The sequence below is a fragment of the Neomonachus schauinslandi genome, chromosome 15, assembly GCF_002201575.2.
Source record: "Neomonachus schauinslandi chromosome 15, ASM220157v2, whole genome shotgun sequence".
NCBI classification, from domain to species: domain Eukaryota; kingdom Metazoa; phylum Chordata; class Mammalia; order Carnivora; family Phocidae; genus Neomonachus; species Neomonachus schauinslandi.
The window spans coordinates 26,363,335-26,387,835 of record NC_058417.1 but is presented as its reverse complement, the minus strand read 5'-3'; the positions used below and the strand labels follow the sequence as shown (position 1 = coordinate 26,387,835).

Genomic DNA, 24,501 nt, shown 5'->3' with positions numbered 1-24,501 from the left:
AAGCAGGCTTCCCACTCAGCAGGGAGCCCGATGCGGGGCTCGATCCCAGGACCCTGAGATCATGACCTGAGCCGAAGGCAGACGCTTAACCGACTGAGCCACACGGGCGTCCCTATTAGTATTTTATATAGATTACCTTGTTTGATCTTCATAGCAACCCTTTGATATGTGTCATGTTATCTCTATTTTACAGGTTAAAGAAACTGATGTTTAGAGAGATTTAGAAATTTGTCCAAGCTCATAGAAGTTTGAGTTTGAATCCAGTTCTGTTAGACTCCAAAAACCTGTTTTCTTCCCACTAAGTTAGATACTGTATATCTATTTCATTTTAAGTGAAGTCCTGTGCTCATCTGGCTTCCCTGTCAGAAGAAAGAACCCTTTGGAGGACAAGGAGCTTGTGTTATTCATATTTATGTCTTCAGAGCCTGGTACAGGCTCCAGAATTTTTTAAATAAGCACTGAATGAAAGACACTAACATCATTGAAATGGTATCAGTCAGGCATGTACCAATGAAGTAGTTTCTTTAGTGTAGGCAGTTTACCGCTTCATATACCTCCTGCCCTTTTGATGTGGTTATACACATGCATGTCCAAACACACACACGTACACGCACTCTTTCATCCTTACCAATCCTGTGACAGTGATAATTTGTTCTCATTTTGTAGATCAGAAAATCAAGATCTGAGGGTGCCTGGCTGGCTCAGTTGGTAGAGCATGTGACTCTTAGATCTTGGGATTGTGAGTATGAGCCCCATGTTGGGTGTAGAGATTACTGAAAAATAAAATCTAAAAAGACAGTAACAAGTAAACAAAAGAAAAGATCTAGAAAAAAAAAAAGAGATTTGCTCAAGGTCACACCACGAGTTAGTGACAAATCTGGGATGCAAATCAAGATTTTCAAACTTTAAATCTTAATAATCATCTACTCCAGGCTATCCATCTGTGCTAATGGAAACCTGTACTTTATTTCTTGATATGTTTATTTGCTTATTGAGAAATGATGGCAAGAAAACAAAGGTGTCCACAAATGAATTGTGTCTAAAGAAGACACCTTCTGTTGAAGTGATGAATGTATGCTCTTTGCTCAGTCTTTTTATATGTAGTCTTTCACTTATTTTCCTTTACAAAGCATATATTTTGTAAGTGGTAATTACAGTTAAAATTTTAGTTAAGGAATAAAATAGTTCCAACTAACGAACTATAGGAACACTAAATCCATGACCATATCATATTGTAATCAGCTGAATATAGGTCTAGCAGGATTCCTGGCACATTCAGAGTGTATTAAGGACTGCACTGCAGACTTGATCAAAGTATTGTGCTTTTTCTTTTCTTTCTTTTTTTTTTAAGATTTATTTAGTTGAGGGGCACCTGGGTGGCTCAGACATTAAGCGTCTGCCTTCGGCTTAAGTCATGATCCCAGGATCCTGGGATCGAGCCCCGCATCGGGCTCCCTGCTCCTTGGGAAGCCTGCTTCTCCCTCTCCCCCCCCCCCCCCCGCTTGTGTTGCCTCTTTCGCTGTGTCTCTCTTTGTCAAATAAATAAATAAAATCTTTAAAAAAGAGAGATTTATTTGAGAGGGAGAGAATGCGTGAGCATGGCGGGGAGGGCAGAGGGAGAGAGAGAATCAGCTCAGTCCTAGCACCCTGAGATCATGACCTGAGCCGAAATCAGGAGGCAGCCAGGCACCCTGAAGTACTGTGCTTCTTGAGTAGAAAGATTTGCTTTACTAACACCTGAAAGAATGATAACAGTTATAGGCAATCTGGTGTTTTTGTGTAGAATAATTATGTCAGCACAATTTATATGTTGTAATACAGGGATTTAAAAGTAAAAATTTATACCTATACATGTAATATGAAGCATGATATAAAGAGTACATTTAACATATCTTAGACATTTATAATTTTTATTTTTTTAGGCCCATATTTTTTTTTTCAGTAAAATTTTTTCCTAAATAAAATTGGTCTTCGATCTGTATCAACATTTTTGACATGTTTGGTAGTATAATCCATTTTTTTCTAATAATGCTAGAAGAATGGTGAAAGACTGGTAAAATTTGAGTAGTGTGTATAATATTAAATTATGACTCAGAAAGACTTCAGGGGCGCCTGGGTGGCTCAGTCAGTTAAGCATCCGACTTTTGATTTTGTCTCAGGTCATGATCTCAAGGGTTGTGAGATCGAGTTCCATATTGGGCTCCATGCTGGGCGTGGAGCCTGCTTAAGATTCTCTCTCTCAGGGCACCTGGGTGGCTCAGTCGGTTAAGCATCTGCCTTCGGCTCAGGTCATGATCCCGGGGTCCTGGGATTAAGTCCCACATTGGGCTCCTTGCCCAGCAGGGAGCCTGCTTCTCCCTCTGCCTGCCACTCCCCCTGCTTGTGTTCTCTCTCTCTCTGATAAATAACAAAGTCTTTAAAAAAAAAAATAGATTCTCTCTCTCCCTCTGCCTTCCCCCCCGCCCCCAAAAAACTTAAGATATTATAGCTTATCAATATTTGAAGTTGCTAGTATTTTATATCCTTCTGCAGTGGACAAATTGCCTCCAAATTTTAATCTGGAAGATCACTAGAATGACTGAAAAAGGTTTACAACTACATGGCTTTTATATTTTTACTACTTCTATTAGAGTTTCTATACAAATTATTCATATCTTGATTATAAAAGAGAAGATGAAAGTGTAAACACATTATTCAGATAGCATGCAGAATATAACTACCATGTTGTTTCTCAGTTCTGTTCAGCCATAAATGCAAAGCAGAATATGTAACATGTCTTTGGATTTTATTTTGCTTTATTAGCTCCTCAAGAGTTATTGATCTATGAAATGGCAGAGAATGGAAAAAATTGTGACCAGAGACGTGTAGCAATGAACAAAGAACAATATAATGGAAACTTCACAGGTAAATTATGGTGGCTTGGAGGGAGAAGATGTGCAGGTTTAAATGATATCCTTTTCATTGCGGTAAAATAGAAATATATCTAATATTTACTGTCTTTTGTTAATATAATAAGAAAATAAGATTCTTGTGTATCTTATATAAGATTACAGAAGTCCCCCCCTGCCCCTTGTCTGCATTTTCTTTTTCCACGGTTTCAGTTACCTGTGGCCAGCTGCAGTCCAGGAACAGAATCATCTATTTTTCAGAAGGTCAGTAATAGCCTAATGCCAGGTCACAATGCCCACATCATTCACTTCACTTCATCTCATTACATAGGCATTTTATCATATCATGTAATCTCAAGAAGGACAGTGCAGTAAGACACTTTGAGAGTTACATTCACATAACTTACAGTATATTTTTATAATTGTTTTATTATTAATTGCCACTGTCAATCTTGCTGTCTAATTTATAAATTAAACTTTATCACAGCTATATAGATACAGGACAAAACATATATATAGGATTCAGTACTGTGTGCGGCTTCAGGCATCCACTGGTGGTCTTGGAACATGTTCCCTACAGATAAGGGGGGACTACTGTTAATTATCTTTTGTTTACTCCTCATAGTAAATGAAATTATGGGCCAGCGCCTGTATGGTGATTTTTGGTAGTGATAGCAGAAGTAGCCGAGTCACAGTCATATCCGCAGTGTTCTAGGTACAAGATTATTATTTGTTAATCTTACGGTGTGGTAAGTATTTATTTGGTATTGTTTGGTGCTCAGTTTTATCATGCTATTTTGTAACTTTAGAAGTAAATTATAAAGTTACTTACTACACTAGTCCTAAATACACAAATATCAAAAAAAAATGTGATCATTGTGGGTTTATTTAAAATTTTTCATTTGCGACAAATTTATATTTTCACCGAATTTGGAATTTGTGGTAAATTTCAGTATATTTGACTCTTATTCATACATTTACCAAAAAAAAAAAAAAAGCCCTGAAAATTACAGCTTTTTTTAACATAGATGGTTCAAGTAGGAACTTTCCTTAATGTGTTTAAAGGACAATGAAAGATTTTCCACTTAACAGAAGTAATGGTTTTCTTTTTGACTTCTAAATTGTTTGGCATCTCAAACATATTGCAAATAATACTCTAGCATGGTGATATCATAGACATTCTCTTATATTGGAAGAAGTGCAAGCCTTCTGAAATAGTAGTTTCTCTTTGTCTTGATCACTACATTGCCTTGCAGAACACATTTTGCAGCACTTATCTGACTTTTGGTTACTCTGATTATTGATAAATTTTATATCATTTCACCACGAGTTTCAGGATTCAGAGATAGGCATGCATATGTCATATAGTCTCTTCATATTAGGAGCTTTTGCATGTTATTTTTTTCTTTCCTTTCTTTTAAAAAGCTTGTACATTTATGTATTCTTCCCCTGCTGCCCACCCCCTTGGAATTTAAAATTAATGTTAGTATGACACATTTACTCTCCTGTACTGTGGTTTTTGGGGGTTTTTTTGGCTTAATATTTCCTAGTGATTGTGCTATAATTGTACATGAAGAACTTCTTCATTATGGCTGCTTAGTATCCCATTGTATGAGTATACCATACTTTAATCACTCCTCTGTCTTCTGCTGTTAACATTTAAGTTGTTTATAATCTTTTGCTTAGACAAGTAACATTGTGTTGAATAAACTTGTACAAGAGACATTTCACCTCATACCTAATCATTCTTAGAAATGGGATTATTGGGTTATAGGGTATATGCATTTGTAATTTTGATAATGACCTTAATTGTACACTTACACACTTATTAATTGTCACTCTTCTGAAAGCTTTACATACATTAACTCATTTAATCTTTGCAGTGACCCTAAAAAAGTAAGTACTATTTTCATCTTCATTTTGGAGAAGGGAAAACTGAGACAGAGAAAGGTTAACTAACTTGCCCAAGGTCACATGACTTGTAGCCAGGATTTGGAACCAAACAGTTCGCCTTCCTATTTTGAACTGTAAACCACTTTGTTCTGTGATATGATACTAATTGCCCTTCATAGAAGGTGGGCTAACTTAGTATCCCAGTAACATACAAGAAAGGAAACTTGTGTCCTGACAGTAAAATAATTGCAAAAATCGTTCTCAGAGTAGAGCAGAATCACCTAGCCTGTCTAAGACTTATCATGTGAACACATTTCTTGTTTTTTGAGGTTAATATGCAAGTATCCTTCAAATGTGGGATGGAAAAGTAGATAAATTTTGAAAGTGACTGGAAAAAGTGGACATTCTGTTTAAATTTCTGCGCTAATGTTTTTCAGACCCCTCTTCAATGAATGAAAAGAAGAGGAGGGATCGGGAAGAAAGGCAGAATATTGTCCTGTGGAGACAGCCACTCATTACCTTGCAGTATTTTTCTCTGGAAATCCTAGTAATCTTGAAGGAATGGACCTCAAAGTAAAGAGTCTTCCATTACCTTATTTACTAATTTTAGAAATCTTTAACATTCTACTCTACCAACTGCTCTTTCAAAATGAATTAATTAAACATGTTTATTTTCCTTTCTGTAGTTTGGAGAAAAATAGATTAGGGGAACATACTGCTATTTGCTAACTGGATTATTACAGTTGACCCCTGTCTCACATTGAATCTTTTATGCAAAGGAGAACATAGGAGATGAGATTTTTTTTTTTTTTTTCTGGCTTTACCTCTAGGGGAAATTGGGCCTGTGTACATTAGATACTGATTCTTTAGTAGGACAGGGTTCAGAATACGTGGCACTTTTACTGATAATTTGAGCCAATGAAAAAGGACTCTGCCATGGAAATGTGTTCTATCTTTAAGTTTAGTACTTATAAGCCCTGTTTCAGATACCATAAAGAGCAAGTTGAACTTTTGCATGCCTTATCATTTTGGGCTTGCCTTTCTAAGTTATTATCTTTAATAATAGCATACGGTTTTATTGTACTTACAGTTTATAAAACATTTTGTAACATTTTTCAGTTCATTTGGTCCTTAAAGCAACTCTTTGAAACTAGTAAAACAAATATATGATTATAGTTGACCCTTGAACAACATGGGGGTTGGGGGTGCCAACCCCCACACAGTTGAAAAATCTATGTATAACTTTTGACTCCTCAAAAACGTAACTACTAATAGCCTACTTTTGACCAGAAGCTTTGTGTATATATTATGTACTATATTCTTATAATATAGTAAGCTAGGGAGAAGAAAATATTAAGAAAATCATAAGGAAGAGAAAATACATTTACAGTACTATACTGTAAAAAAATCCACATTTAGTCCTGAGCAGTTCTGACCCATGTTGTGGTCACCTGTATTATGATTTTAAAAAGAAGAAACAGAATCAGATTGGTTAAGTGTCTCACTCTAAGTCAATACTTAGGGACTCTGACCCAGGTCCTCTAACTTGAAGGCCAGTGCTTTTTTCATTATATTATAATGCCTCTCCCAGTGAGAAGTTGGGATGTAAACAAAATCAGTCTTTTGGGTAAGAGAAAGGCTACCGTAGGGTTTATGATAAGAAATTGGATGTTCTATACCCATGTATCTTCTCTTGACCTCCTTCTATACCCCAAGAGACCATCGTGTTTAAGAACAGAAGAGTTCAGCCCAAAAGAACTGATTCTATAGCTATGCTATATAACCTAAATGCTTCAACAAGAACTTGTTTTGGGAGTGATAAATCCTGTGAGATATTTCATTTATTTTTGTTTTTAAATTGTTTTTAAGATTATGGCATCGTCAAAGCATTGTGGTGTCTTTTTTACTGCTGCTTGCTGTACTTATAGCTACGTATTATGTTGAAGGAGCACATCAACAGGTAAGAGGTTCAGCAGCTTTTCTGTTCTTGTACCTCGTACCTCCCAAACAGTTTCAAAATGGAACTATTGTGGGTTTGATCAAATTTCTACCCTCCACATTTTTAGATTTGGTTTTGTTTTTTAACTTTATCTCATAACTGATATCTTACTGTCTTTCTTTTAAGACCAAATATTAAAAATATTCTTGTGGCAGTTCATGGCTGCTGAGCATTTATATTTGGCATATATCATTTTTATTTTCAAGGATTCAAATGTAACTTTCCTGATGGTGTTTAGTCAGAATAGCATGAATCCTTTAATCAGCACCAAAGACTTCATATTTTCTATAACACTCTTCTGTGATCCATCCAAACAGATAATATTCATCCTAGATTGAAGGTTAGGTTTTATATGTATAAAAAGGGAGAAGTTCATTTGCCTGTAGTCTGTAAGTACAACATAACTGAAAGGAAAATAGGACATTTTGTTAATAACTTTTGTTAAAATAGTAAAACATTAATGTATTCTAATAGGAAATGGTTCTAAAAGTGGTATTGTTTTATTTTTTAAGGCAGTTAACCTCTAGTCGCAGAGAAGTTTTTATAGTTTTAAATGCATTTCTTTTAAATATTTTGAAGAAATCTGTGTGTGTCATTAAGAGTTTGTAAGGAACTGTTTTGATGAATTTACTTGCCAGTGTGAGAGCCTAGAATCTAGTGTCTGGAATGCCTCCAACAAGTCCATACCTCAGTGGACTTCATTCAGCTTGCTCTTGTTTAAAAAGCGTTTTGGGGCGCCTGGGTGGCTCAGTCGTTAAGCGTCTGCCTTCGGCTCAGGTCATGATCCCGGGGTTCTGGGATCGAGTCCCGTATCGGGCTCCTTGCTCGGCGGGAAGCCTGCTTCTCCCTCTCCCACTCCGCCTGCTTGTGTTCCTGCTCTAGCTATCTCTCTGTCAAATAAATAAATAAATAATTAAAAAAAAAAAAGGCGTTTTGGTCTTAAACATACAAAAATAATTTTATTCCATTTTTTACTTGAATAAACAAAAATATATTCCATTCACAAATATATAAATAAGTGCCCCACCCTCACCACTATTTATTACAATGCTTTCTTAGAGTCTTTGTAACTTTCAGATATCTTTAAAACTTTTATTCTCATAGGTATCTTATTAGTAGTTTGTGTTTTTCCTATAAATTTGCAGTAGTAGGACTTTAAAGGTCTAAACACAAGAGCTTTATTACAATTAGATTAATTTTTTGCCTCTCTGCCATCACATATAAAAAGAATTAGGTCTCTTGAAAGGGTTTTTACTCTTAATGCTTTCTTCCTACTAGAAACTTATTTTAGTTGGTTTGTTTTATTTTGATTGTAGGTGATAAATAACATTTTTGTTAAACAAATCTGTTGGGTTTTTTTTTTCACTGTATCCTTTTTGTTTTTCAGTATGTGCAACGTATAGAGAAACAATTTCTTTTGTATGCCTACTGGATAGGCTTAGGAATTTTGTCTTCTGTTGGGCTTGGAACAGGGCTGCACACCTTCCTCCTTTATCTGGTAAGAATAACAATAAGCAAGATTGAAAGAGATGTTTTAATTGGTACTTTTACTTCAGAAGTTAAAATTCTAAGATTTTTATTTACTTACCTTTGCATTTTAGAAGCATTCTCATCCTCAAATCAGTGTTTTAGGTTTGATTTAGAATTCTGTTTTGTTTTTCCTTTTGGGTTGAGGATTTAAAAAGAGAAGAGGGAAAAACCTTTGGGCAGATGAGATTGTTTACTTAAATTAATTCAGCCAGGAAATGTTTTTTATCTTCCAGATTTTGGAATAATGGTTCTTTTGCTTATGCAATTGTTGTTTTAATAGTTGGAGTTCTTTAAATGTACAAAATTCCATGTAAGGCTTAGAGTTAATTTGAACAGTTTACTTTCTCTGTTAATCAGCAAATGAGAATTGGTGTCTTCCCTCGTGTCCTTGAACACCACGTATACACACCAGGGTAGTCATTTTGGTGTTCTTACTGATTGTGATTAATGAAGTATTATGCATGTAGAATTAAAAGCTTTCTTAAGTCCTTTTAAATCAAAATATAAAATTTACCACTCCTAAAAATACTATTTTACTTATGAAATTAGAGAGATAAAAGGTAGGTTTTCCAAATGTACTGAAATTATAGCAGAGCTAGGGCCAGGGGATGATGAGCAAGACATCTAGGGCACAGAATTTAAATGGCACTTTCAGGGTCATGTAAATATGGGCTTGATGAGTGAGTGTTTCATTAAATTTTGTGCCCTGGATGCCTCTCTTATTTCACTCTATTCCTGTTCCTGAGGAATTGAAAACAATTCCATATTTGAAATAGCTTGATCTCCACTGGGGAAAGACAGGTGAAAAGGTGTCACAGTGGTACTGATTGCCAAATAAAGTTCAACACGGTAAACACTTCTGATCTTTATGCTTTAATGAAGTCATTTCTGAAGCAGGGAAGATAAGTATTAATGGATGATTGTTCAGAAGGCTGCTGAATTAATGGCCTGAAGAATAATTTGAGAATTGATCTGTAATTCATAACTTCTCCAAGTTTATAGACTTTAAAATCTCAAATTTTAGAATTCTGTTTGTGATTGGTTGCTGATTTTATCCCAAATAGGGACATAAATCTCAGAGAACTAATCCATATTAGTTTTTCTTTAATAATTAGAGTTTTAGAAGTATAATGCTATATTAGAGGTTGAGGGAGAAGGGAAAAGAAAGAATTACAGCTTATAGGTTACCTTCTGTTCTTTTCTAGACCTTTCCTCTGAGATTCCTTGGGAAAACCAGATTAAGGAATTCATTTGTAGCATTTGATTAATTTAGAAGTGTCCAAAAAGCAACTCAGGTAGCAGATTCTGCCAAATCTTAAAAGGGATTCTAAAAGAAACTTAGAAATTGTAGAATAAGTTAAAGAAATTTGAAACAAGGGTTTTATGTTTCCTGTTTCTTTTCATATCCATGAGAAACCTTTATAAAATGACATTTATAAAATGTCTTGATGTGAAACATTATTATTTTAGTTCCATTGATCCATGTATCCAGTAAAGAATTTAGAAACATACAAATAATCATTTATTATAAAATTCATTTGAGTGAAAAGTTAAGTCTTTTCTTCCATAAATTAAGTAGTTCTGCTGGGGGATCAGTGCAGATTTAATGGAGTGTGGTTAGGCTTTTCATAAGTGTAGAAGGAATTCTTCAAGAGCTATTTGAAGGAACATATTATACTCTCATTAAAGTCAGTACTGTATATGTTATACTAGTTTAGCAAGTGTAAAGATTTAACCAAGGAACATCTGAAATTGTGTTGCGTTATACATAAGAGCCATATAAAAGTTTTCTGATGGGGCACCTGGGTATGGCTCCACACTGGGCATGGAGCCTGCTAAAGTTTCTCTGTCCCTCTCCCTCTGCCCCTTCCTCCTTATGCACTCTCTCATAAATAAATAAATAAATCTGAACAAATAAGTAAAAATTTTGTGGCATTATCACTGCTAATAATAACCTGGGGTCCAGAGTGGATCAGGCCACAAAGTAAATTTGATTTTTGTTTGTGAGTATTTAGAATTATTTCATTAAAAAAATTTTTTTTTAAAGATTTTATTTATTTATTTTATTTCATTTATTTATTTGAGAGGGAGAAACAGCACAAACCAGGAGGACAGGGAGAAACATGCTCCCCGCCGAGCAGGGATCCCGACAAGGGGCTCTATCCCAGGACCCTGGGATCATGACCTGAGCCAAAGGCAGACGCTTAACTGACTTGGCCACCCAGGTGCCCCTAGAATTATTTTAAATGTGCTAAAATTAAATACAAGTAAAACAACCAGATCCTCATTTTGAATACATGGTACTGGCTGTAGTGTGGTAGATAGATTGAAAGTGGGAGAGAAAGAAGATGGGCAGTTACAATAATCCTTCTGAGAGACAGAGGCTTCCTTAGAGGTAGCAGGAAGTATGGAGAGGAGGGGAGATTACGAAAAAGGACTTGCAGAAAGAATGCAAGCAGAATGATGCCAAAAGATGGCATAAATTTTTTAATATTTCAGAAGAGTGGTTGGAGTGGTATTAGCATTGGGATGAAACAGGACAAATCTTAGAGAAATGTGATTAGTACAATTATAAAGATGTTGTGACTTAGTTACACGGGAAGGAGCCAAAGTTAACTGTTGGTTTTTGACTTGAGTGAGTAGATGTTGATACCATTAACTGAATAGAAAACTGTTGTGTTCACTTGTGTATTCAGTATGTATTATAAGTATCTAAAAAGAGAAATTTAAGAGGTTGCTATAGGGGCACCTGGGTGGCTCAGTCGTTAAGCGTCTGCCTTCAGCTCGGGTCATGATCCCAGGGTCCTGGGATCGAGCCCCGCATCGGGCTCCCTGCTCCGCGGGAAGCCTGCTTCTCCCTCTCCCACTCCCCCTGCTTGTGTTCCCTCTCTCTCTGTGTCTCTCTCTGTCAAATAAATAAAATCTTTAAAAAAAATAAAATAAAATAAAAGGTTGCTGTAATTATATTGCAAGATAGGTGAGATCTTCACCTGATCCAAATGGGTTGCTGGTGTCAGTGATTGGACAGAAAAAAAGGGAAATTTGCAAAGGACTAAGAACTCCCCTTCCTTCCTTCCTTCCTTCCTTCCTTCCTTCCTTCCTTCTCTCTCTCTTTTTCGAGAGCATGCCCACAAGCAGGGCAGAGGGTGAGGGAGAGAGAGAATCTTATGCAGGCTCCATGCCCAGTGCTCAGTCTCACGACCCTGACTGGGGTCATGACCTGAGCCAAAACCAAGAGTTGGTTGCTTAACCAATGGAGCAACCCCTGCACCCCTCTTCCTTCCTTCCTTCCTTCCTCCCTCCCTCCCTCCCTCCCTCCCTTCCCTCTCTTCCCTTCCTTCCTTCCCTTCCTTCTGAGTAGCTGGCTGGCTTGCTTTGCTTGCGTTCTTGCTTTATTTTTGGACCAGTTTTAGGGTTGCAGAGAGGATAAAGTTTCCATGTACCATTTTATACACATACACACACACACACACAGCTTCCCCTGTGATTCGTTTTGTTTTTTAAATGAGGTATAATTGACATGAAATATATTAGTTTTAGATGTACAACATGATGATAGTTTCACTGTTAATAACATCTTACTTTGGTATGGTACATTTGTTACAATTGAGGAGGCAATATTGTTATATTATTAACTAAAGCCAATTGTTTACATTAGCATTCATTTTTTGCTTTACAGTTCTATGGGTCTGACAAATACATAATGTGATGTATCCTCCATTATAGTATCATATGGAATAGTTTCACTTTCCTAAAAATTGCCTGTGTTCCACCTATTTATTCCCACCTTCCACTTCTCCTCCGCCCACAAACCCTTAGTAAGCACTGATCCTTTTATTGTCTCTGTAAGTTTTGGCTTTTCCAAAATGTCATATAGTTGGATTTACACATTATATGTCTTTTTCTGCCTGGCGTCTTTCACTTAACAGTATGCATTTAAAATTACTCCCTGCTCAGCAGGGACTTGCTTCTTCCTCTGCCCCTCCCCCCCGCACTCTCTCTCTCTGTCAAATAAATAAAAATCTTTAAAAAAAAAAAAAAAAGAAATTCCTCCATGTCTTTTTATGACTTGCTTCCTCATTTCTTTTTCTTTTTTTTAAAAGATTTTATTTATTTATTTGACAGAGAGAGAGAGAGAGCACAAGCAGGGGGAGCAGCAGGCGGAGGGAGAGGGAGAAGCAGACTCCCTGCCGAGCAGGGAGCCTGACACGGGGCTCGACCCCAGGACCCTGGGATCATGACCTGAGCTGAAGGCAGACACTTAACAACTGAGCCACCCAGGTGCCCCACCTCATTTCTTTTTAATGCTGAATAATACTCCATTTTCTGGATGTACCCCAGAGTTTGTTTATTCATTCACTTATTGAAGGACATCACAGTTATTTCCATATTGTGGCAATCATGAATAAAGCTGCTATGAACATTCATATGCAAAGTTTTTGTGTGTATATGAGTTTTCAGCTCATTTGGGTAATTACCTAGGGGCATGATTCATGGATTGTGTATATTAATTACTGGTATATAGGAAAGCAGTTGACTTGTGTATTAACTTTGTGTACTGCAACCTTGCTGTGACAATGTTTCAGGACTTATTTATTCTTTAGGATTTTCTACATTGATAATCATCTCATTTGCAAAAAAGACAGTTTTATTTCTTAATCTGTATACCCTTTCATTTTCTTTTCTTACTGCATTAGCTAGGTCTTGCAGTATGATACTAAATAGGAGTGATGGGGGAACATCATGCCTTGTTCCCAATCTTAGTGGGAAAGCCTCTAGTTTCTCATCATTAAATATCATGTTAGCTGTAGGTTTTTTGCAAATGTACTTTATTGAGTTGATAAAGCTCACCTCTGTTCCTAGTTTGCTCAGAGTTTTATCATGCATCAGTGTTGTCGAAAGAACACTTTTTTAGGGGCACCTGGGTGGCTCAGTGGGTTAAGTATCTGCCTTTGGCTCAGGTCATGATCCCAGAGTCTGGGGATTGAGCCCTGCATCAGGCTCCACTCCTCTGTGGAGAGCCTGCTTCTCCCTCTCCCTCTGCCACTCCCCTGCTTGTGTGCGCTCGTGCTTGTGCTCTCTCTCTCTCCCCATCAAATAAATAAATAAATAAACACTTTTTTAGACAATAATGATCAGAAATGGGCGAAAGACCAATCTAGCAAACAAATTCAATATGTAAAGGTTTTGTTAAAAAGAAATAGAAAGACTCAGTATATGACATTTCCATTTGACCAGATTATCTTTAGTTTTTAGACCTTTTCATTTAGACATAGGCTTTCCTTCCAGGATTCCTTAAGTGTAACAGGGCATATGAAGAAAAATGAGCATCTACAAAAAATAATTTTCAGGGAAGTTGAGCAAAAGGAAAATACAAAATGTCACCGGTCTTTATTTTTCAATTGCCTGGTTGAGATGGACGTCAGTCAGATTGCAAGAAGTTAACACCACTGTTACTACTACTGTTAATACAATAGCAAACTTTATCATTGTCCTTGTCTAGTAATACTAACTGAAGTCGATTCTATTCTTTTTTAATCCTTATTTGGTATTTATTTTTATGGTATACATACCTTTGGGGAGATTTTGCATTCCATCGTATTTAACTCCAGCCATAGATTTGCTTTGACCGATGAAATGTGAGCATAAGTGGTAACTATTGGTTCCTGGCAGAAGCTGCAGGGTTTGTCATACTCTTTCACCTACCCATTGTTATGAAGATGGAGCCTGAGACTCTATAATGAGCAGATTCCCTTTACCATCCTGTGATGGGTATGTATAGTAAGGGAGAAATAAACTTTGTTAATTTACTTAATTTGGGTTGTTTGTTATTATAGCTTATCCTGAATGATAGACTAACAATTACTGAATGTTTACTATATGCCAGGCTGTGTGCTCAACACTTTATGTGAATTATCTTACGTAGTACTCCCAAGAGGAAGGTAGTCAATAACCAATAGGGTATCAGATGTGGAGGAAAAAAATTACTAAATAAGTATAGACTATCCACTTGTAAACTTTGTAGTTATAGAACAGATAAAATAGCGAGGAAACCAGAAGCAAAAGCAGAATCAAATAAAGGTTTAAAAATTTGCTCTGTGGTATTTAAGAAGCTATTCTAAATAATTTATGTTTTTAAAACTTAACATTTTCTTGGTGATAGATGATCAACAGAGTTTATCCTTATAGATCACCACTCCTCATTCCTTGTATCTGTGAAGTGTGATTGTGTTTGGAAAGTCCTAATTACACCTCCTTTCATTTATGAGCCTTTATTCTCACATAGGGATGTGATACTAACATTCTCATGTCATATATTTTTGTGCTAATGAAACTGACACATTTTCTATATACATATATAACTCCTCAATCAAGAAAACAAGTGACCATGTGAGGAGAGTAGTCTGGTCAGAAATTTAACTATCCTTTTGATAATAATTTGTAGTAAAATAGGTGAAAAACCAAATTTAGCAAAAGGAAAAGATTTAATTCCTTTTTTTTTTTTTTTTAAGATTATTTATTTATTTGACAGAGAGAGAGCAGGGAGGGAGAGCAGGAACACAAGCAGGGGGAGAGGGAGAGGGAGAAGCAGGCTTCCTGCTGAGCAGGGATCCCGATGTGGGGCTCTATCCCAGGACCCTGGGACCATGACCTGAGCTGAAGGCAGACGCTTAACGACTGAGCCACCCAGGTGCCCCATAATTCATTCTTCATCATAGTACTCTTTACTAAAAATCGTGGCTTAAAAATGAAATAGGGGGAAAAAAAACAAAAAAAAATGAAATAGGGAAATTTTTCCTATTTAAAATAAGCAAAATTTCCCAATTAGGTTCTTCTCAGTATGAAAGTTACCTCTTTTAAAAGTTTCATTTAGGTAATTATAACTCATTGTACAACTAAATGGTGATCTCAGAGTGTTATTATATTTCCTACAATATTAGATACCTGTATATCTGCCTTTAAAATGGAAAGATTATCTTGGCGTCTGGTTGGCTCAGTCAGTAGAGCATATGACTCTTGATCTCAGGATTGTCAGTTCGAGCCCCACATTGGGTGTGGAACCTACTTAAAAAAATAATAAATAAAATTGAAAAATTGTCTTGGTTTTTAAGTTTTTTAATCAATAATTTCATTTCTATTTTAGGTATAATTGAAGTTATAAATTCAGATGCCCTGAAGTTTATTACTTCTTTAAACATCAGAAGTAGAAGAGTTGTTTGATCCACATTAAATTTAATGAAAATCAATGGAGAAAAATGACTAATTTGGGCTACCATTAAATTTTGTAAATTGATTTGAAAACTGGAAATCTAGTAGTTTTCAGAGAACAGATATCTAGCCACAAAGGAAAAGTTAGATACTGTTTACGCAGGATTACTGATTACTAACCAGAGAGTAAAGGAAGGGAAAGTGAATGGATTTTTTTTCTCAAGGGTCAGGGGGAGTTAGTTGGGCCTTTAGGTTAGTTGGTTTATTCCATTAATTGTAATAGTCAACAAATGGACTTCAGGAGGTCTGTTAGTGCCCTGAAATTATACATGTTGTTATGTGTCTTTGCAAATATGCATCTTTCTGGCAAAAGGGACCCATAAAATTACATTCACCAAAGACTGTAAGCCATAACAGGTTAAGAACCACTCTTCTAGAACTTTTTTCAAGTTCTTCTAGAACTTTTTAAAGTATGTCTATATTTGGCTGCCACTAGGTGGCATTGCTAATACAATCAATGTACGGTACTGTATTTGCAAATTCTATTCTAGATAAATATGAAACTCTCAAAAAGTTCTACTTAGATTAAAGATGTATTCTATTACTTATCTGTATTTACACCTACATAATACTAGTTAATGGAAAATAAGTTTTCCTAATAGTTTTCCATATTCATTAATTAGTTTAACAGTTCTTAGCTTTTCTTTCTGTTGTAACATAAATATTTACAGGTAGGACATACTTCTTGGCATGGCCAGTTTCAGATATAATGCTGTAATTCCATTCTTTTCTTTATTATTCAGGAATATGCAAGTGATTGAAGGTGATTTTGTTATGGGACTAAAATCTTTCATTCCTATCATGGAAGGTGATAAGGCATATTAAGTGTCAAATAGCTGGGTTTGAATGCTTGATCAAATATTACTAGCTGTGATATTTGGCAAGTTTCTTAACTTTTAAACCTTAGTTTATTCAACTGAAAATGGGAATGATAATAATAGTACCTATTGCATAAGCCTGTTTTGAGAATTAAATGAAATACACATGAACACTTTTCAGTTCAGTGGCTAGTATAAGGTCCTCAAGAAATGATAGCTACTATTATCATTATTCTTACTCTGATTTTATTTAAAGAGCAGTCATTTCATTTTACATATTTTAGCTATTATTCTTAAACAATTATTTTTTTAAAAAAGTTTTTATTTATTTATTTGACAGAGAGAGACAGCAAGAGAGGGAACACAAGCAGGGGGAGTGGGAGAGGGAGAAGCAGGCTTCCCGCGGAGCAGGGAGCCCGATGTGGGGCTCGATCCCAGGACCCTGGGATCATGACCTGAGCCAAAGGCAGACACTTAACGACTGAGCCACCCAGGCGCCTCTATTCTTAAACAATTATAAGCAACATTTCCCACAATTGATTTATAATGCAACAGTGTGTCAGCATAGTTGAAAACCACTGATCATTATTACATTTCCAGTGATGATAGGTTAGGCAATTTGGATCAATTCTCTCATGAAAGAATCTTTAAAAGGTTAATAAAATTTAAAAACATCTGTTTAAAGGTATCATAGAAATTAAAAAACAAAAAGCAAAGAATTACAAGGCCAACCTTAGTGTTAAAGAGGAAGCCTTGAGAGGTGATACTGGACAATGATATGCCTTGATAAACCTGCAGGCTTTGCATTGGAACCCTAAGAGGCCATACTTTAAAGGTAAGGATGGATTCGATATAAATTAGCCCTTATAGGGACTAAAGCTCAGGCTTAACTCTTAAGTCTGAAGGAAAATAAAATCATCCTAGGCTTCACCTTAACTATATTTTTTTCATATATAAATCCAGCACTCAGTCAAAAGTAATCAGATATCTGAGGAGACCAGATAGTTGATCAATCCAAAGAAATAATAGGAACAGATCCACAGGGGATTCATTTAATGAAGTTATTATACATGTATTTTAATCTAAAAGCAGTGTGTTCAAGGTAATAAAAGACAAGTTTGAATATTCTGGCAGAGAATTGAAGACTATAAAAGAAAGCCAAATGGAAATTCTAGAATTGAAAAAAAACATAATAATTGACATTAAGAACTCTATTATTGGACTTTCAGTAGACATAGCTAAAACAGGACTAATAAACTGCCAAAGAGGCCAGAGAAAAATGTCCAGAATAAAAAGAAATGGAGAAAAAGAGCATGGTATCGTCAAAGAAACTCCAGTAAGCCTGATTTCTTGCTGTCATTGATTTTGTTGAGAAGTCAACAGCTGACAGTGGAATGGTATCTTTTTTTTATTTTGAAAGATGCATTTTTTTAAAAAGATTTTTAATTTATTCATTAGAGAGCAAGCAAGTGAGTGAGAGCATGAGCCGGGGGGTAGGGCCAGAAGGATAGGGAGGAGTAGACTCCCTGCTGAGCAGGGACGCCCGATGCGGGGCTCAATCCCAGGACACCAAGATCATGACCTGAGCCAAACGCAGCCACTTAACCGATTGAGCCCCCCCCAGCCACCCCAAAAATTTATTTTTTATTTGAGAAAGAAAGAGCACAAGAGCAGGAAAGGCAGAGGGAGAGAGAATCCCAAGCAGACTCTGCACTGGGCCCAACTCTGGGCTCAATCTCATGACCCGGATATCACAACCTGAGCCAAAACCAAGAGTCGGAGGCCCAACCAGCTGCGCCACCCAGCCATCCCTGGAATGGTATCTTTAAAGGGCTAAAAGAAAATAGCTAACGGGGCGCCTGGGTGGCTCAGTTGGTTAAGCAACTGCCTTCGGCTCAGGTCATGATCCTAGAGTCCCGGGATCGAGTCCCGCATCGGGCTCCCTGCTCAGCGGGGCGTCTGCTTCTCCCTCTGACCCTCCTCCCTCTCATGCTCTCTGTCTCTCATTCTCTCTCTCTCAAATAAATAAATAAAATCTTTAAAAAAAAAAAAAAGAAAATAGCTAACAACAGGATTCTATACTCAAAGTAACCTGTGAACTGTAAAGATACTAGCAAACATTCTCTAAAGGAAATACTAAAAGGTGTTCTTTGAATCAAAGGAAAGTGATTCTGATTGAAGCGCAGTGATTCTGTATTGAAACCCTGTATTGAAAAGGATAAATATATGGATAAATTTAAATTAAGATGGATGGTAATGATAATGTCTTGAGAGATTAAAATATATAAAGAGAATTAAAATACATCTACAAATCAGATTGTAGTAATTGAAATTACTGAAGATTATTCTAAGGTATTTGCATTGCCCTGTTAAAGGCAAGATATTAATTTATATAACATGTAATAAACAAGGACTTATACTGTTTAGAGTAAGCACTACATGGGGCGCCTGGGTGGCTCAGTCGTTAAGCATCTGCCTTCGGCTCAGGTCATGATCCCAGAGTCCTGGGATCGAGCCCCACATCAGGCTCCCTGCTCAGTGGGAAGCCTGCTTCTCCCTCTCCCACTCCCCCTGCTTATGTTCCCTCTCTTGCTGTCTCTCTCTCTGTCAAATAAATAAATAAAATCTTTAAAAAAAAAAAGAGTAAGCACTACAAAAATATATAACTATCATAGGGGCAGGTAAAAATTATAGTTTTTAAAATTTATTTTTATTTGTTTATTTTATTTATTTTTTTGAGAGAAAGAATATGAATGGGCAGTGGGGAGGGGCAGTGGGAGAGGGAGAGAATCTTAAGCAGGCTCTCCACCCAGCATGGAGCCCAACACAGGGCTCGATCTCACAACCCTGAGATCATGACACTTGCCGAAATCAGAAGTCCGAGGCTTAACTGACTGAGCCACCCAGGCACCCCAAAAATTGAGTAATTTTTAAAAAACCAAGCCAAGGGCACCTGGGTGGCTCAGTTAGCTAAGCATCTAACTCTTGAACTCCGTTCAGGTCTTAATCTCAGGGTCGTCAGTTCAAGCCCTGCATTGGACTCCATGCTGTGCATGGAGCCTACTTAAAAAGAAAAAAACAAACAAACAAAAAACCAAGCCAAAAGAAGGCAAAGAAGGACAAAATGAACATAAAACAGGCAGGATGAATAGTAACCATTGCTGGTAGATTTAAATCCAAATATATCAATAATTATATAAATATAAGTGGAATAGATATTTCTTCCTGTTGTACAAATAAATGTAAAAAAATATTTAACGGAGGCACCTAAGTGACTCATTTGGTTAAGTGTCTGCCTTCGGTTCAGGTCACAGTCCCAGGGTCCTGGGATCAAGCCCCACGTCTGGCTCCCTGCTCAGTGGGGAGTCTACTTCTCCCTCTCCCTCTGCCTCTCTCTGCAGCTTGTGCTCTCTGTCTCTCACCCATTCTCTCTGTTTCTCTCTCAAATAAATAAATAAATAAAATATTTTTAAAAAATATTTAACTTTGCTTTACACAAACTACATACATAAAATATGAATACATAGAAATTAATAGTAAAAGGATGGAAAAAGATGAGCCCATTCAATGTCAACCAAGAAGAACCTTACATAGCTATATTGAAATCAAAGTAAGAGTATGAGACAAGAAGTGTTAATAGAATGCTTTCATTCTTTTTTTAAATTTTGTTTTAAGTAGGCTTCACACCCAGTATGGAGCCCAATGTGGGGCTCGAACTCACAACCCTGAGATCAAGACCTGAGCTGATATCAAGAATCAGATGCTTGGGGCACCTGAGTGACTCAGTTAAGTGTCTGAGACTTGATCTCAGGGTTGTGGATGGAGCCCTGCATCAGGCTCTGTGCTGGGTGTGGAACCTGCTTGAGATTCTCTCTCTCTCCCTTTCCTTCTGACCCCCATGCTCGGTCAGTCACTCTCTTAAAAAAAAAAAAAAAAAAAAGTCGGATGCTTAACAGACTGAGCCACTCAGGCAACCCTAGAATGCATCCACTTTTTTTTTTTTTTTTAAGATTTTATTTATTTGTTAGAGAGCACATGAGCTGGGGTAGGGGGAGGGTAGAGGGAGAGGGAGAAGCAGATTCCCTGCTGAGCAGGGAGCCTGATGGAAGGCTCGATCCTAGGACCCTGGGATCATGACCTGAACTGAAGGCAGACACCTGACCATCTGAGCCACCCAGGTGCCCCAGAATGCATCCATTCTTAATAATAAAAGATTCAATTCACCAGGAAGATGTAAGTTATAAATCTGTATTTGTTTAATAATATATACTCAACATATAAAAAAACTTGGGGTACCTCTCTGGCTCAGTCTGTAGAGCATGCGACTCTTGATCTCAGGGTCATGAGTTTAAGTCCCCCATTGGGCATAGAGCTTACTTTAAAAAATAAAAATAAAAAGCAAAATTTGGCAGAACTACAGAGAGGCGATAACTTTCACAAATCTGGAAAATTAATAGGGGAGTGTAGTATAATTGTTGGATGCGAGGTCAACATATATATAACAATTGTATTTCTATATACTACAGTAAACATTTAGAGTGAAATTTTTCAGAAGGTATCATTTATAATAGCATTTTTTTAAAAAGCAAAAATCTAAGAATAAATTAATAAAAGATGTGGTTGGCCTCTATATAAATTGTAAAATATTATTGGAAGTAGAAAGATACAGATAAAAGGAGTGTATCATATTTATGAATTAAAAGATACAATATTGCAAGGCTGTGAGTTTTCCCAGTTTTAATCTACAAAATCAGTTCAATATCAGTCAAAACTTTGTAGAAATTGACAAACCAATTGAAAAAAAGTCTTCATTGCAGTAGATTTATAATCAGTCTTTTTTTTTTTTTAAAGATTTTATTTATTTATTTAACCGAGAGAGAGAGGGAGAGAGCATAAGCAGGGGGAGCGGCAGGCAGAGGGAGAGGGAGAAGCACACCTCCCCGCTGAGCAGGGAGCCCAATGCAGGGCTCAATCCCAGGACCCTGGGATCATGACCTGAGCCGAAGGCAGAGACTTAACGACTGAGCCACCCAGGCGCCCCGCTTTACAATTAGTCTTAACAGCCAGTAGGATATGTCTCTTTATTGTGTGTTTCTGTTTCTTGATCTGGATAGAGGATATGCTATAATAATTAATTAGGATATATGCATAATGCACTTTTCTATATATGCTATACTTAAATATTCTGTTTTAGTACATACAGTCTTTTGTTTTAGAATTTTATAGTCTTGGGGGTACCTGGGTGGCTCAGTTGATTAAGCATCCGATTCTTGTTTTCATCTCAGGTCCTGATCTCACAGGTTGTGAGATCAAGCCCTGGGTCGTGCGATTGAGTCCCACGTTGGGCTCCGGCTCAGTGGGAGTCTGCGTGGATATTCTCTCCCATCTGCCGCTTACCCCCGCTCATGTGCTCGCTCTCTCTCTCAAATAAATAAATCTTTTTTTAAAAAAAAAAAAGAATTTTATAGTCCGTTTGCCTACGTACAAATGAGTAATGACTGCTGTAGTTATCGTATTTTAAGTTTTATTTATTTAAGTAATCTCTGTACTCCACCTGGGACTCAAACTCATGCTCCTCCAATTGAGCCAGACTGGCACCCCTGCTATAGTTCTCTCTTTTTTTTTTTAAAGATTTTATTTATTTATTTGACAGAGAGAGAGAGAGCGAGAGCAGGAACACAAGCAGGGGGAGTGGGAGAGGGAGAAGCAGGCTTCCCACAGAGCAGGGAGCCCGATGCGGGGCTCGATCCCAGGATCCTGGGATCATGACCTGAGCCAAAGGCAGACGCTTAACGACTGAGCCACCCAGGCGCCCCTGCTATAGTTCTTTTAAATTGGCATCTAACTACTTCCTAAAATCAGAAATATTCATTTAGATAACATTCATTTTTCTGAGACTTTTTCGAACTAAGACTGCAAACAAATGGGTTGTCTTATATATTCTCAAAAAATTGAATTCTTCCATAAAATCATCACTAGTAGTTCATTTCAGTTCACCTCAGAAAGTGTGAACATTTACTTAGTGCAAAACATTCAGAAATACTATGTGAATTACAAAAGGAATTGGGTATATAGAGGAGAAGATATCTATTACATTAAATAATTATGCTGCAGGATATTGTGGTACTCTCATAGTGATATTCGTAAATTGTTTTGGGACCCCTAAAATAAGGAGGAATTCTCTTGGAGAAAGAACAGGAAAAGTTCATGAAATGGGTTTGTTGAGGGAAAAGCAGTGAATGCAGAGACATGAAAGTAGGATATCTTGGAAATGGAAAGAAGACCCATGCGAGAAAATAGGTTGGTGCCAAATTGTGGAAAGCTTTGAACATCAGACTACAGAGTTTATGTGTCGTAAAGAGTTTTTCAAACAAGTTTTAACATGTGTTTTAGGAACATAACTCTGGCAGCAATGTGGAGGGTAGATTTGGTGGGGAAGCAACTGAAAATGAGTCCAGTTAGAAGGCACCTGTCCAGGTGAGAGGTAGTAATTACCTGATTTAAAGCAGTGACAGTAGAAAGGGTTTCAAATTTGAGGGATTGGATAGTGTATGGAAGTGCAAGTAGCTGAAATAAGAAAAACTAAATATGCTATAAAATGCAGATACTAAAGTATGAGCTTCACTTCTAAAATATAAGTTCTTGGAGCACCTGGGTGGCTCAGTCGATTAAGTACCTGACTCTTAATTTCGGCTCAGGTCATGATCTCACGGTTGTGAGATCAAGCCCCATGCTGGGCATGGAGCCTGCTTAAGATTCTCTCTCTTTCTCTCCTTCTGCCCCTTCCCCCCTAAAAAAAAACTCAAGTATATAAAATAAAATATAAGCTCTTTAAGGACAGGAATTTTTTCTACCCTGCTTACTGCTGTATTCTTGGTATCTAGAATAGTATCTGGTGCATACTAGGTGTTCAATAAATATATGTTGAATACGTTAGTATAAAATAAAATCTTTGAAAAATCCTGGGGGGCGGGGTTGTGCAGAATAAGGCAGAATAATTGGACTTCCTTTATTGGCAAAACCGACTGTCCCTAACATCTGACTGTTAAGACTATTGATGAGGGGCACCTGGGTGGCTCAGTCGTTAAGCGTCTGCCTTCAGCTCAGGTCATGATCCCAGGGTCCTGGGATCGAGCCCCACATCTGGCTCCCTGCTCAGCGGGGAAGCCTGCTTCTCCCTCTCCCACTCCCCCTGCTTATGTTCCCTCTCTCGCTGTGGCTCTCTCTGTCAAATAAATAAATAAAATCTTTAGGAAAAAAAAAAAGACTGTTGATGAAAAATGACCTAATCTGTATATGCCTTTTTCTTATTTTGCAGAATAGTTTTATATTGAACATCACTACAGCCTCTTTATTTCCCCAGCAAATAAAACTACATTTACTCTCTGCTTTATAAACAACACTGTAATATGTTTTTTGCATTAAATTTACTTAAATTTAGATAAACACCAGGCACAATGAATGACTTAAAATGTGATTTTTGGTTTTTTTATTTAGTGTATATGAGCCTGCTTATTATCTCTGGTATGTCTGTATAGTACGGTATGTTATTTTTTGATATAAGAAAAGTATCCTTACTAAATAACAAATTAGAAATTAAATAGCATTTGTAGGGGCCCCTGGGTGGCTCAGTCAGTTAAGTGTCTGCCTTTGGCTCAGGTCATGATCCCAGGGTCCTGGGATCAAGCCCCACGTCAGGCTCCCTGCTCAGTGGGGAGCCTGCTTCTCCCTCTCCCTCTGCCTGCTGATTACCCTGCTTGTGCAGTCTCTCTCTCAAATAAATAAATAAAATCTTTAAAAAAAAAAAAAGAAATTAAGGGAGCACCAATTTTATTTCTAATTCAGGTATTTTTTTGTTCCTTTTTGTGATGTTTATTTCATGAGCAAATTTTCCCTGGTAAGTAGTGCAACCTACTGATTTCATTCATTTACGTTACTCATGTTTTTTTATAAGTAGATCAGATGTAAAAAGACTTCTGTAGCTGGCAGATTTTTCTCAGATTGCGCCTTCTAAGCACTCTTCTCTTGGATATTCATTCCCAGAAATCCATTAACAAATCTATTTTAGTCTTAACAAGCATGTAACAGGTTTCCTTTCAGAAGA

General features: G+C 37.0%; 1 protein-coding gene across 5 annotated transcripts in view; it reads left to right on the top strand.

Annotated features, from left to right (window-relative positions):
* The window catches only part of VMP1 (vacuole membrane protein 1), a 139,109-nt gene that overhangs the window by 20,063 nt on the left and 94,545 nt on the right, over positions 1-24,501 (top strand). For 3 of the 5 annotated variants that reach the window (XM_021703977.1, XM_021703976.1, XM_021703974.1), the window contains exons 2-5: positions 2,803-2,904; positions 5,219-5,354; positions 6,651-6,741; positions 8,168-8,278. In XM_021703977.1, the coding sequence (XP_021559652.1) occupies positions 2,829-2,904; positions 5,219-5,354; positions 6,651-6,741; positions 8,168-8,278 (414 nt within the window). In that variant the 5' untranslated portion in view covers positions 2,803-2,828. Of the gene's footprint in view, positions 1-2,802; positions 2,905-5,218; positions 5,355-6,650; positions 6,742-8,167; positions 8,279-24,501 lie in introns of those variants that run through there. The other 2 variants (XM_044921390.1, XM_044921389.1) reach the window with 1 other exon arrangement.